The sequence below is a fragment of the Macrotis lagotis genome, chromosome 3 (genome assembly GCF_037893015.1).
Source record: "Macrotis lagotis isolate mMagLag1 chromosome 3, bilby.v1.9.chrom.fasta, whole genome shotgun sequence".
NCBI lineage: Eukaryota > Metazoa > Chordata > Mammalia > Peramelemorphia > Peramelidae > Macrotis > Macrotis lagotis.
This window is the reverse complement of record NC_133660.1, coordinates 234,240,438-234,254,431: the sequence shown is the minus strand read 5'-3', so window position 1 is coordinate 234,254,431 and position 13,994 is coordinate 234,240,438. Positions and strand designations below refer to the sequence as shown.

The 13,994-nt window shown below is 41.2% G+C and overlaps 1 protein-coding gene across 7 annotated transcripts in view; it reads right to left on the bottom strand.

Annotated features, from left to right (window-relative positions):
* The window catches only part of PLEKHA7 (pleckstrin homology domain containing A7), a 240,477-nt gene that overhangs the window by 193,792 nt on the left and 32,691 nt on the right, over positions 1-13,994 (bottom strand). Inside the window, exon 1 of one of the 7 annotated variants that reach the window (XM_074230197.1) lies at positions 1,314-13,368. The exons of 5 other annotated variants lie outside the window; for them this stretch is intronic. In XM_074230197.1, the coding sequence (XP_074086298.1) occupies positions 1,314-1,378 (65 nt within the window). In that variant the 5' untranslated portion in view covers positions 1,379-13,368. Of the gene's footprint in view, positions 1-1,313; positions 13,369-13,994 lie in introns of those variants that run through there. One more of the 7 variants, XM_074230199.1, reaches the window with a different exon arrangement.

Here is a 13,994-nt window from a genome sequence, read left to right as displayed (position 1 = left end):
TTTGAACTCAAGGTTTGTATCATCTCTGGTACTTACTACCTATATGTGTGACCTTGGGTGAGTCACAGACCTTCTACAGCTCTCAGGTAGAAGATGAGAAGGCTGAGCTAAAGGATATCTCTAAGGTCTATTCCTTTCCAGCTAGGCAGCAAAGCACTGGACCTGACATCAGGAATACTTATGTCTGACTCCAGCCTCAGACACTTCTTATGTGTTTGACTTGGGGTTAACACTTAACCTTTGCTTGCCTTGTTTTACTCAACTGTAAAAGGGGAATAATAACAACACTTACCTCCAGAGTTGGTGGGAAGAACAAATAAGAAAATAATTGTAAAGCACCTTTAAGCTCTTATTATCCTTCCTTCCATCCATCCAAACAGATCCTCTGCCTTTAAACCTTTGTTCACAGGGGTCAAGTCCCCCACCCTCACCCCCACTTCTACCTAGTGACATCCTATCTATCTTTTAAAGCTCTGGGCAAGGGTCACCTCCTCCAGGAAGCTGTTCCTGATTTTTTAGACACCTCTAACTTCCAACCAGTAGTATTTTAGATTCCCAAGGCAGACTGTGCTTATCACAAGATATACCAGGGTATTTTTACCTTGATTTAGTCAATGCGTCCTAGTTGCCCTACTAGTCTCTGAGATCCTTTAGGATGGGGACCCTGGATCTTGCATCCTTCATCAAATCTCCCTTCCAGAAATGATCTTCCATTTGTATTTGGGTCCTCTGGCATAAATAAAGTGCCTCACACACAAGCTGATTAATGGAAGCCTGCTCTCAACTGGCCAATACTGGCTTGCATGGTATCTTGCTGTACTCTCAATGTGCCAAGTGTCGTCTTCTCCATGATCCCATCCTTGCATCTCAGCTGCCTCCTATCTGTCTCCAATGAGATGTCTCTTCTAGTACCTTAAATTCACTACCTAAATTCTGTCTTCCACCCTCTCTTTTCTTCCCAAATTTCCTGTTTCTGTTGAGGACATCATGATCATCTTTTATAACCCAATGCAAGCTCTCAATTTTCTTTTCTCTGTCCCCAACTTTCTTCCCAAACATCCAGAGTTAGGGCAGCTAGGTGGCACAGTGGATACAGCACCAGCCCTGGAGTCAGGAGTACCTGAGTTCAAATCCGACCTCAGACACTTAATAATTACCTAGCTGTGTGGCCTTGGGCAAGCCACTTAACCCCATCTGCCTTGCCAAAAAAAAAAAAAAGTGTCCACACCTCCAGAGTTCAGTTCTGTTCATTTTCCACAACCCTTTCTCCCCATTCACACAGAAGCCTAGTTCAGAACCTCATCACTTCTCACCTGATCAATGGTAATAACTTCCTAATGGGTCTCTGGGGATGCAGCCTCTCCAACCTCCAATCCATCCTCCCCACAGCTGCTAAAAATGATCTTCCAGACTTGGATGAAATGATGCCGAGTGAAGAAAAGAGAGTTCAAAAAACGTTGTATGAAACTGCAACATTGTAAATACAGTCGACATCGCGAGAGGCAGTGAAACTGGCTGCAGATAACAATGTTGGCACCAGATTTTCTAAGTTAAAGGACACAACCTTCCCTCCTATTAACAAGTGAGAAATAAACTGTTTTCAGGGAATGTGTTTGGTAAGGACAGTTTATTGGGTCCAAAACAAAACTTATCAACAAATAAAAAAATCTCCAGAGAATTTCAGAGAAGCATTATGTTACTAAACACACACACACACACATACACACACACACACACACACACACACACACACACACACACACACAGACACAGCAGAATTAGAAGTCATCTAAAATGTCCAGTAACGTGAGAATGATTCAAGAGCCTGTAATGGGGAACTATGAAGCAATTAAATCTACAAGTGTGAAGACTATGAAGAAAATTGAATGGACTTTTTAATAGGAAAAATACAAAGTAAAAAAGAAGAAAATTAGAAAAACTTTTATAGACTATTGCAAAGCAAAACTAAGAAAAACAACTACACGATGACTATGATCATATGAGAAAAAGATGAATGTGAAGGGACAAAAATGGGAACTGAGTGGGAGTCATTCCTGAAAAAAAGATACTGTGATTTGAATTTCATTTATTTGTAGTCACAAAATAGTTGTGTTATTTGCATGGATATGTAATGTTAGGTTTCTTATAGAAAAATTTAACACAAAACCATCATAATCATAACCAAGTTACTTTCCTGACTAAAAGAACCACCATCAGATGCTTGCTTTGGCATTTGAGACCCCTCACAGCCCAGCTCCAACCCACATTTTTCATCCTTAGGTTTCATTCTCCAAGTTCTAGTCAAATCAGTGACTAGCTGTTCTCCAAACTCACAATGTCATCCACCTCTAAGACAATTCCCATACCTGAAATGCCTTTCTTATCTTCTCTACTGGGCATTTACACATGGCCAATGAGTAAAGGCATATTTCTACAAGGATTTGTTTCTCTTTATTGTTTAACTGATAGGGAAAGGGAGGTGAAAAAGAGAAAAAAAATGCTTATTAATTTTAAGTTTAGGGGTGGCTAGGTGTGGCGCAGTGGATAGAGCACCGGCTCTGGAGTCAGGAGTACATGAGTTCAAATCTGGCCTCAGACACTTAATAATTACCTAGCTGTGTGGCCTTGGGCAAGACACTTAACCCCATTTGCCTTACAAAAAAAAACCAACTAAAAAAATTTTAAGTTTAAAACAATTTTCTAAGAACTTAAAAAAATCTTCAAAGTTCAGCTCAGGTACCATTCCATCTCCATGAAGTTTTCCTTCACTCACTGCCTGCCCCCATCCCACTCCTGCTGAAAATATTCATAGGTGGCTGCTAGACTCAATGGTGAAAGAAATCTTAGAGGTCATGGAGTTCAACTTTCCCACTTTACAGATGAAGAAACAGGCCCAGAGATGCTGAGTACTTCAATTAAGGTCACATTAAGGAGCCAGGATTCAAATCTGGGTCAATTGACTTCAAATTTAGGGCTCTTTCCCTACTTGAATCTTCCTCAAGGACTTTGTCTGTTTGCTGTTCTTTGCCCCAGCCTAAACTATACATAGGATTAGTATATTTATTTGTGGTATGTTATTTCCCCCAATAAACATCTGTCTCCCTAGTGATAAGTAAAATATGCACAGCAGTGCTTACCAAAAGTTTAAATGCATGAATACATGCTTCTCATCACAAGCCAGTGACACAAGATGATTGCTGTAGGCTGGTCAAACTCAGCTCTCCTCTCCTCCCCCCAAGACCAACCCAAGCCCCATGCTACTTCACTAAGCCATGTAGAGAGAGAAGGGGAAAACAGAACAAGAAGAGCCAAAGATGACTGGTGAACCCATATAGTGGGGCCATAAGGTACCAACCTTGTATGTCAATTCAAATTCACAAAGGTTCATTAAGTGCCAGACTCTCTGCAGAGCTCTGGGGATACAGAGAAAGGCAAAGACTGTCTCTCTGTCTTGGAGTTTGCAACTTAAAGTCTGTTTTAATTTGCCTGTGATTGGCATGTTCACACACGTGCAGGAATTCCACTTCAGACAGATGCTTTTACAAAGAGTGTCAGCTTCTTTTGTCTATTAGAGAATACAGAACGGTGCCAGCTCCAACTTTCATGACCTGTTTTCAATCAGCCTGCAATCAGGACTAAGACAAAACTGAGCCTCAAAGTGCCAATGAACCAGGCTTGGTAGAGATCTATATCTAGATCTTTCCTTACTGAAACTATAAAAAAATAAAAGGTTATTTAAGGTCAGTTTTATTTTCTATAAAGTGTAGGGTTTTCTAGAAGAGCTTTTGTTTATTTTCCCTAAGAATTTCTAATACAATGTAAGATTGATTAAGCATATTTCAAAGAGGAGGAAACTGAGGCACAGGGGATCTAAAAGGTGACAGAGTGAGGAAGGGGCAGAGCTTAGTATTTTCAGTATTCAGTCCCCTCCAGCAGACCACCAACACGCATGGCTGTCTCATATCAAGGAGGCTTAAGTCTTTCTCTACTCATCACATTGCCTCCCTGGAGTTTAAAACAGAACATGGACTTTACTTGGCAAAGTTCTCTACACTTTTCAAAGCACTCTTACACACATTTCAGCCTTTGAGAACTTGGCTTTGATGAGTTAAAAAGACAGAAAAAAAAACAACTAGAGTTCATTCCCTCTTGGGCACAGGATCTTGGAGTTGGGAGAAACCTCAGAGGCCAACAAAGTCCAACTCATGTCTGATCAAGAATCATAGAATTATAGATTTAAAGCTGGAGGAGACCCTAGAGAGCATCTCATCTGACTCATTCATCTTACTTCAACCCCCTAGTTGGGAAAACCAAGGCTTACAGAGTTGTAAGTGACTTGCTCATATGAATAAGTAAGAGATAATACTCTGACCCCCAATTTTTTCTGTCATCCCACACTGAATTCCCTCCACAATATTCCCAACAAGTGATCATTCAGCCTTTACTAGAAGACTTTTAATAAGAAGAAACTCATACAAGTATTTATTAAGTACCTACTAATTCCAAATATAATTAATAAAATCATCCTTACTCAAAAGAGACTACTCTTTAACAGGAAAGCAAGAAAATATACAAACATATACAGGATAAATATAAAGAAAATATAGATAAATATGAAGGAGTTCAATATAAGGTCATCCAGAAGAAGGGTCCTAGAGAAACCTGAGAAGAATTTTCTAATCTGATGCAGAGTGAAGTGAATAGAATTGGGATGGGGAGATGGGAGGGACAAAGAGAAAGTGGACTTTTATTGATTAAAAAAATTAAAACTTGATGTTTTTTAAGAGGAAGGGACCTAGGGACAGGAGGGGGGGGTGAGGGGCGGGTGAGGAGTGATGATGGCAGGATCAAAAGAAACCTCATATAGAAATGGTGCTAGAGCTTATCTAGAATGAACAGAGAAAGATTCTCAGAAGTTGGTAAGGAGGGAGTAGACTCCAGGTATAGGAAAAACCAGTGCAGAAAGGCAAAGAGAATATGAAAGTGCTATGTCTGTGAGAGAGAAGGCCACAGTTTAGCTAGTTTGCAGAGTACAGGAGGGGGCCGACAAATACAATGAGGCTGGAAAGATGGGTTGGGGTAAGGTTGCAAAAGGATTTAAAAGTTCAATAGAAAAGTTTATACTTGTTCCAAAAGCAAAAGAGAGTCACTGGAGTTTATTGAGCAGGAGAACAACAGGTTAGATAAAACACTTAAGAAAAAATCACTATAGCAAATGTGTATGTCCCAAGGCAGTTCATTCCTTTTCTTAATACAATTCAGGAAGTTTTCCCTTGTATCCAACTGGAATCTTCCTCTTGGCAACCTCCAAACATGGTACCTGGTTCTTTCAGGTAATTCCAAGCAGTATAAACCGAATCCTGTTGGTTCATACTAAGAGCACCAGACTCATAATTGGAAGAGTAAGAGGAGAACAGGGTTCAAATCCCAATATTTATTATCTGTGTGACTTTGGGCAAGTCCCTTGAAATCTCTGAGCTTTAATGTCTTCAATTGTGAAACAGGGAGAGCATCTAGAGCACCTGCCTCACCAGGTAAAGATCTCATGGGACTATTCTACTCTCTAAAGAAGTATAGATACTATGTGTGGCAGTAGGATCAAGGGGGAGCAACTCTGATATAAAAAAAAAAACAAACAAAATCAAAAAGCATTCATTAAGATATTTCTAAAATTTTTTAATTAAATTTGACCTTATTAGATTCAGATTACAGTTCTAGTCTGTTGAGTTTTTTGGTTTGTTTGTGTGGTTTTTTGGATCCTGATCATTTTACAAAGCACTGACTAGTCTGTCCCAGTTTTGCTGCATCTGCAAGTATGATAAGCATGCTGTCTATATGACTTCTTCCAAGCTCTTGATAAAAACAAAGACTAGAATAGGGCCAAGGACCAATTCTTGAGGGATGAGCCACTAGAGTTTCTTTATGAGTTACTGTCACCTGAAGTTCAAACCAAGAATTTCACCGATAATGAGTGGCCTCCAACGTGTTTACATTTGGGAGGATACAGTTGTCCCTACACAGAGAAGCAGACCTGTCTGCAAAATGGGCTTGCCAGTGCCCAAGGACCAAAGCATCCATGATATGGGGAGGGACCCTGTTTGCTATAGTCTTGCCTTTTGTACACAAATCTTGATCAAAAACAAGAAGCCACATTATTTCTGACAGTGGAGCAGAGTGTTGCTTCTGAAGTCAGAGGAGTGGGTTAAAATCCCACCAACTGCAGGACCTTGGGCAAATAATTTTAATTTCCTAAGCCTCAGTTATTACCTCCCTCATAATCCCTTCCAGATCTATAAGCTTATGAGTTGAACAAAGAAAGATAATGTAGTCTCTTAGCTAATGTCCCACAGTTAAAGCAGGGAGGCCTTACAGAAGGACAGTCCTGGAAAAATGCTACCTTCTCTCTACAGAGAACTTTGGGCCCTATGGGAGAAGATAGCTCCGTTGTGTTCTCATTACCAGGTTACTACTTGAGATAGACAGATGGACCAGGTGGAATTCAATTCTTTCCTGTCCCATGAAATTGGTTTTGTTTCCACACCCCCTACATACACAAGGAACTTCCAGGCTAGATGACAACTGATCTCCCCTAGTGCCACCCATTACAGAGATCCCGTAATTCTTTTTTTGTTAGTTTGTTTTTGCAAGAAAATGGAGTTAAGTGACTTGCCCAAGGCTGCTAAGTATCAAGTATCTGAGACTGAATTTGAACTCAGATGCTCCTGACTCCAGGGCTGGTGCTCTATCCACTGTACCACCTAGTTGTCCTAATCCTATAATTCTTAATCTCAATTTCCCGAGTCCCCATAAGTGGCATTCTGTACCAAAGGTGGGAAATACACTATATACATCAGCATTGTACGGCTTTTACAGAAGGGGAGTTTGATTGATTCCTGTGTTTGAACCACAGGCTGAAATCCGAGGGTCTGGGAACCCTTAGCATGATGATGTGGTTGAACATAGAGAAGGTGAAGAAAGAATCTCTAGATATATTTGAAGAATGGCTCGAAATACCATCAGTCCTCTTGAAAGGCACAGACCAGAATTAATCTCCTCATGTTTTTCTTACTTTCCTTTCCCTCAGCACCCAACCTGGATAAGTCACACTATATGGGAATAGTAGATAGGTCTCAGCGACCTACCAGATACGTGGGGTGAGGAAAGAGAAGAAGCAAATATGTCTCTGAGATTATGAACCAGAATGACTGGAAAGGGCATGGAAAGGAAATGGGATCTTAATGCCTAGACACAAGTTTGAGGAGAAACTTTAGTAGGAAAATTCATTCTGTTTTGAGTATATCATTTTTGAGATGCCAATAGGAAACCCAGGTAAAAATGTCTATCTGTGAGTTGGCGATGATGGACTAAGATTCAAATGACTAAATAAGGTTTCATCTGTGTAGAGATGACCATGGAATCTGTGGGAAATGAGCTCACTTAGGGAGAGGGTAATGAGAATCCCTGGAAGATGCCCATACCAGGGGAAGAGGGAAAAGAATCCAGCAAAAAAGAGAAGGTAAGAGAACCCAGAAAGAGCAACATCACAGAAATCAAGGGAAGAGATGTATCCTAAAAGAGAAGGTCCATGATCTAAAGATAGCACCTACCTATATTCTTTTCCAAATTCCCATTGCTCCCCAAACTCTACTTTCTCCAGGAAGGTTTCCTAGGTTGAAGTTGATAAAAGTAAATGGTTTTCCTGGTTTTTCCTGCCTAGATTTGGGAGCCTTCAGCTCCTAATCCCCCTTGCAATTATGTCCTTCTGTTTGCCCCTCAATTCCAAAATGTTCTCACCCTGAACATGTGACAATATTTTCTTATTCTGGTTAAATGATGATCTATTATTTTAAAATGAGAGTATTTGAACCTGTTGTGTCAGAGACAGTTAGCCCCTAGAGGCTAAAGTGTCTGTGGACGTTTGAGTGTGTATGTGTCTCTGTGTCTATGTCTGTGTGTGTGTGTCTGTGTTTGTGTCTGTGTGTGTGACAGTCTATTTGTGTGTGTGTGTGTCTGTGTCCCATAGCCTTCTCCAACCACACAGCCCCACCAAGACTATTTAAGTGCATATTTTATCTCAGCTTTGGGCCCTGGCTTTGATCCTGTCTGTGGGAGAAGATAGCTCAGTTGTGCTCTTATTACCAGGTTACTACTTGAGATAGACAGATGGGCCAGGTGGAATTCAATTCTCTCCTGTCCCATAAAATTGTTTTTGTTTCTACCCCCCCCTCAGGGAACTTCCAGGCTAGATGACTGGTCTCCCTTAGTGCCACCCAAGCCTGCCCCTCCCTCTCTGCTCAGGTATGGGCACCCAGATTCTGTTCCAGGTTGCTTCACTAACAACTTTCACTTTTCAGAATCTTCTATTCTAACCACCCCAACCCACTCCAGTTCACCCCACCCTCTTCCTCTGACTTCCCCGGGCCTCAAACTATGACCCTGATGTCTGAAAAGCCCAGGCAGAGTGGATAGGTTTTATAAATATCCAAGAACCACAATTCTAGCCTCAAAGTCACAGCCAGACTAAGATCAACAGCACTTGGAATCCTAAAGTTGTAGAAAAATCTTAGAATTTGGAGAATTCATTAATATGGTTGCCACCATCTTGATCTCACAGACATCTCTCCTGAAGGGGTTATCAGCTTCTTTCTCTAGTAGGTGTCAAATATCTGAACCCATCAGTACTGGCATCAATACCACTCTCCCCATTTCTACCTTCTCTTCATAACCCTGATATATTGATAAAATAAAAATCCCTGGTCCTGTTTGCCTTGAGTATTCCAAGATCCACTATCTATCCCCAAAATTAGAATTCAAACAAAAAAGAAAAAACAAGGGGGTGGGGTTGGAAGAAGAAAGAGACCTAAGTATTTTGCTCTCAATTTGGGGGTGGGAAAAATAGGGAAATGAGGAGAAGATGAATACCATAGCCCTGAATTTCAGGGTGAAAAAATTCAATTAAAATTCATTCTGCTATAGCACAGCAGTGGTGTTTCAACAGTGCCCCATTGTCTCCATCTAAATACTCTGCCTACAGACCTGTGAGCGGGAAGAAAGCTGTCGTCATGGTGCTGGAATGTGGGGTTCTGCCCTCACCAATGGCCAAGAGGAATGCCACTCACTCTCTGTCTCTCTCTGTCCCCATGCAGGTTTTGCAGGGAGGGGAGACCCACAGGCAGGTCCTGAAGATGACAGAGGGTTATGAAAAGGAGCCCTCAGAAGGGTCAAAGCTGCCAGGTAGAAGAGGAAGGCCAAGGTGCAATGAATTTATTCAGATCTAGTTAGGAAGGACAGGTGTCTCTGAATAATTGGAACAAGAATTTATTTTTCAAACAAATAAAATGAAAATAAATTGCTACTCCCATTGGGGACCAAGGAAGCATATTGCCTATGGAATGGGGTTCCAGGCTCCTTTATGCATACTTTTTCTACCTCTAAAGAGGTTTGAAATATTTGGCTTGGGGCCCTGGGCCCGGCCAGCATCCCTTAGAGCTGGTGAGCTGTATAATTGAGGCCCCAGGGAACAATGGCAGGCCCTCTGAGTTGAACTTCTCATAGGAAGGAAAATGACAGGCAGCAGAGGGACAGAAAGAAAGGACGGCTTTTATGGTGTGTGATGGGGGGTGGGCAGGGGCGTCAGCCAAAAGCCCACACCCCTCCTGGAGGACGGGTCATCCCACATAAACTCATAGGAGATCTGAGGACTTTTTCAGCTCTAAAATGCCATGAATCTCCTAAGACTTCTCCTGGGCCAGAGCCCAATCCCACCAGGAAAGCTGGAGGAGGGACAGACAGCTTTTTTAAAATACAGACTGGTTTATTCTGGGGTATTTCTAGTCCCCCTCCTCTCTGTTTTACACAATGCCCCCTCCTCAACCAAACCTCCTAAAGTCAGCTGCTGCTCTGATTCTCCCACTCTCTAACCCAACATTCAAGGTCTGAAACTCTATGACTTTAGTTTCATCTCCCACTACTGCCCTAACACTAGTCTGCTGCAGGGATATTGGACTAACTTCTTGCTCCTCCAACACAACCAACCCCTGAGGATTTGCCTGGACTTCCCTTTCTCCCCCATCTCTACCCAATCTTGGCCACTTTAGCTCCAAATACCACTGACTCCATGAATCCCTCCCCATTTTCATCCCCCAAATGACAAGGGATCTCTCCTTCTGAACTTCAATAGTCCTTAATATGACCTTCATCACATATTAGTGCAAAGGAGAGTTATTTCTGTGTATGCTTTATCTCCTCCCACCAGAATGTAAGTCCTCTGAGGGCAGAAATCCTGCTTTAGATCACTGGCTCCTCTCTGGTGTCCACAGTAAAGGGCCAGTACCCAACAAAGTCGCTCCATATTCCCTGAATTAAACCGGGGGGGGGGGGGAGGGGAGCAAACCCCCAACAGGCAGTTCTTAATGGGAAAGTTAATAAGTAATCTGGAGAGGCAGATGACTGGGGTCAGCTTGGGTGAAAGGAGAGAGCAGAGGCAGAGTTAACCCCATAGGCTCTGATCTGCGGCTAAATCCATCTTGTGCGTTGGGGGTCACCTTGTTATCCTACTCAAAAGGATACCCACAGAGGGAAGGAGAAGCACAGCATTGGAAAGGACTGTCAGAGGTCCTCCAGTCCACCAGTAAGGGGCTCCTTATCTTGATTCTCACAGCAACCCTGAGAGGAAGGGACTATTATTATTATCCCCATTTTACAATGAGGAAACTGAGGCAAACAAGTTAAGGGTGACCCAATTACGAAGTGTCTAGAGTCAGACTGGAGCTCAGGTCTTCCTGACCCCAGTCCTGGTGCTCTATCCACTGTGACATAGTGGCTAGCAACCATAGGCATCAGCTGCTGGATTTGCACCCAGTCACCTACCTTCTCCTCAAAGTCTTCCAGAAACCCACTACTAGCAAAGAGAGCCCACTTCATGTTTTGACCATTCTGATGGTTGGGAATCTCTCCTCTATTAGTCTGAAATCTGCTTCTTTACATCCTCCTCCTCCTCCTCTTGTGACTACTTATGGCCTCTGGAGCCAGTCAAAATCCATTTTATCCTTCTGCCCCAAGACAGTTCTTTCCATTCTTGTAGGCATGATTCTGCCCCCTTCCCCAGGAGTCTTCTCCAGACTAAACATCTCCCAGTTACTTGGGTGATAAAGGAATCAGATAAAGCCTACAGGTATGGAAGCATATACCGGTGCAGGGAGAGAAGGGAAGGGAGTAGGAATAAGCATGTATATGATGCCAACTATACTCCAGAATCTAAGCTAATAAGCATTAATCACAAATATTATCTCATCTGATCAGCACAACCTTTCAAGGGAGCACTGGCCTTGGAATCAAGATGATCTGGGTTTACATCTGGTCTCAGATTTACCTGTGTGACCCTGTGACCTAGTTTCTTCATCTATAAAAATAAGCCCCTCAAATATTGATTTTTCCCAGTGGAGAAATTGAATATCTGAGCCAGAGTTGAAGATCAAGAAGAAAGGGAAGGAAGGGAAAGAAGAACCAGTAGGAGAATAATCCTTTCTTCCCATGCCAGGACTGAAGTGCCAGTCAGTGTCAGGTCTTGAACATTTTTCCATAGAGAGACCTTGGGATCTGCTGCCAATGGCCTGTCTCAGGAGCAAGAAAGGGTCACTGAGGGGGCAGATGGGCTGAGGACTCCAGGAGAGGAATTTCAGTCACATCAGAGGAGAACTCCCAAACAACATTTAAGCAGCTACTTCCCTCATTTGCTGGGTGACCTATGCTTAGTGGCTTAACCTTTCTGTTCTGATAATTCCCATCAAAATTAATCTACCCAATTCTTATTATGTAATCTGCAGTTATTCATATGAGGCTTGGTAAGTTTTCACAAGTATGCAATGGTTCTGTCTTCAGTTACAGTATGAGATCCTGAAGACAGTGATAATGCCTCATGTCCAGTAAATATCTGCTTCCACTCCTTTGTCTAAAATATATCATTGACTGTGTCCCTAGGCAGCCAGTTGGCACAGTGGGTAGAATGCTAAAGCCAGGAGGACCTGAGTTCAAATCCGACCTCAGACACTTACTAGCTGTGTGACCTTGGGCAACTCATTTAACCTTGATTGCCTCAAATCTAGGTTATCCTCAGTCATCCTGATTCATATCTGGCCACTGGACCAGATGGCTCCAGAGGAGAAAGTGAAGCTGGTGACTCAACACAGCACCCCCTCACTCAAATTCAATTCACTTGCCTGTCATTGCATCACCTCCCTAAAGGATGTCATGGCCTTCTCTGAGAAAAAAGGACAAACATCATCACCATTATCAAGGTGTCCCTGCACTGAAGTGGGATAGATAGGAAGAGGGAAAGAATTTTGAACTCAAAATTTTAAAAGAAAAAAATGCCCCCCCCAAAACGATTTAAAAAATAAACCCTCAAGGAGCTGACAGTCTAACAGGGAAGATAAGTCCTCAGTAGATTATTCCATGACAAGCTAGCCCAAGGTAAAAGGAGGGAAGAAGAGAGAATGCATGGCTAAGCTAACAGTTCCCTACAGTGTCAGTAGGAGTCTTCTAAATATAGTAGAATTATGATTATATAATTATTAATAATATGATTAAATCATCATAACATCGTAATTTGGAACTAGGAGGTACCATGGAGCCTGTCAGTTCCAATCTCTTCATTTTTCAGATGAGGAGATTGGAATACAAAGACATTAAGGAATTATCCAGGGTCCTATAACTCAGGAATGTCCAAGGCAAGATTCAAAATTAGGTTTTTCCTAACTTCAACACTATCCCTTGCACCATCTATCTACTTCAAATAATGTTTCAAAAAAGAAGATGCTTTCTTAAAATGCTGCATTCCTGTGAGCCATTGCTATTACTGTTATTTTTTTAAAGCAATCTGAAGACATAGAAAAATTTCATTGAAAATAAGATAATGGGGCAGCTAGGTGGCACAGTGGATAGAGCACCAGCCCTGGAATCAGGAGTACCTGAGTTCAAATCCGACCTCAGACACTTAATAATTACCTAGCTATGTGGCCTTGGGCAAGCTACTTAACCCCATTGTCTTGCAAAAAAAAAAAAAGATAATGTAAAATACTTTGGAATCCACCTCCCAAGACAAACCCACATTTCACACCAAGTCAAATCTAAACAACTTGAAAAATAGTAATTGCTCATGGGCACAATGAGTCAACCTAATAAAATAAACAATTCAACCTAAATTAATAAATTTATTCAGTGCCACACCAATCAAACTATCAAAAAAATTTATAGAGCAGAAAAAAATATTAAAATTCATTTCAAGGATACCAAAGGAGTCAATATGAAAAAATGTGTAAGAAGTTGACATAATAAATAAAATCAATGCAAACAAAATTACAAGGAAAGCAAAAAAATGGGGAGAAATTTTTATAACATGTATCTCTGATAAAGACTTCATCCTTCAAATACAGAGAACTGATTCAAATTTATAAAAATAGAAGTCATTCTCCAATTGATGAATGATCAAATGATATGAATAGAGTTTTCAGATAAAAAAATCAAAGTTATTATGATATGAAAAAATATTCTGACTCATCAATGATCAGAGAAATACACATTAAAACAATTCTGAGATAAAACCTTTCACTTATCAGTGCCTAATATGACAAAAAAGGAAAATGCTAGAGGGGTTGTGGGAAAACTGAGACATTAATGCATTGTTGGTAGAGTTGTGAATTGATCCAACCATTCTGGAATACAGTTAGGAACTATACCCAAAAGGCTATAAAACTGCCTACACTTTGATCCAGCAATTCCACTGCTACGTGTTTATCCTAAAGATATCCAAAAAAAAGGGGAAAGTTCTATTTGAACAAAAATGTTTATAGCAGCTCTTTTTGTTAGTTTGTTTTGATTTTTGAAAGGCAATAGGGTTAAGTGACAAGTAGCTCTTTTTGTAATGGCTAAAATCAAAGGAATGCTTATTAATTGTGGAATGACTAAACCAGCTATGTATATGACTATGAGAATAT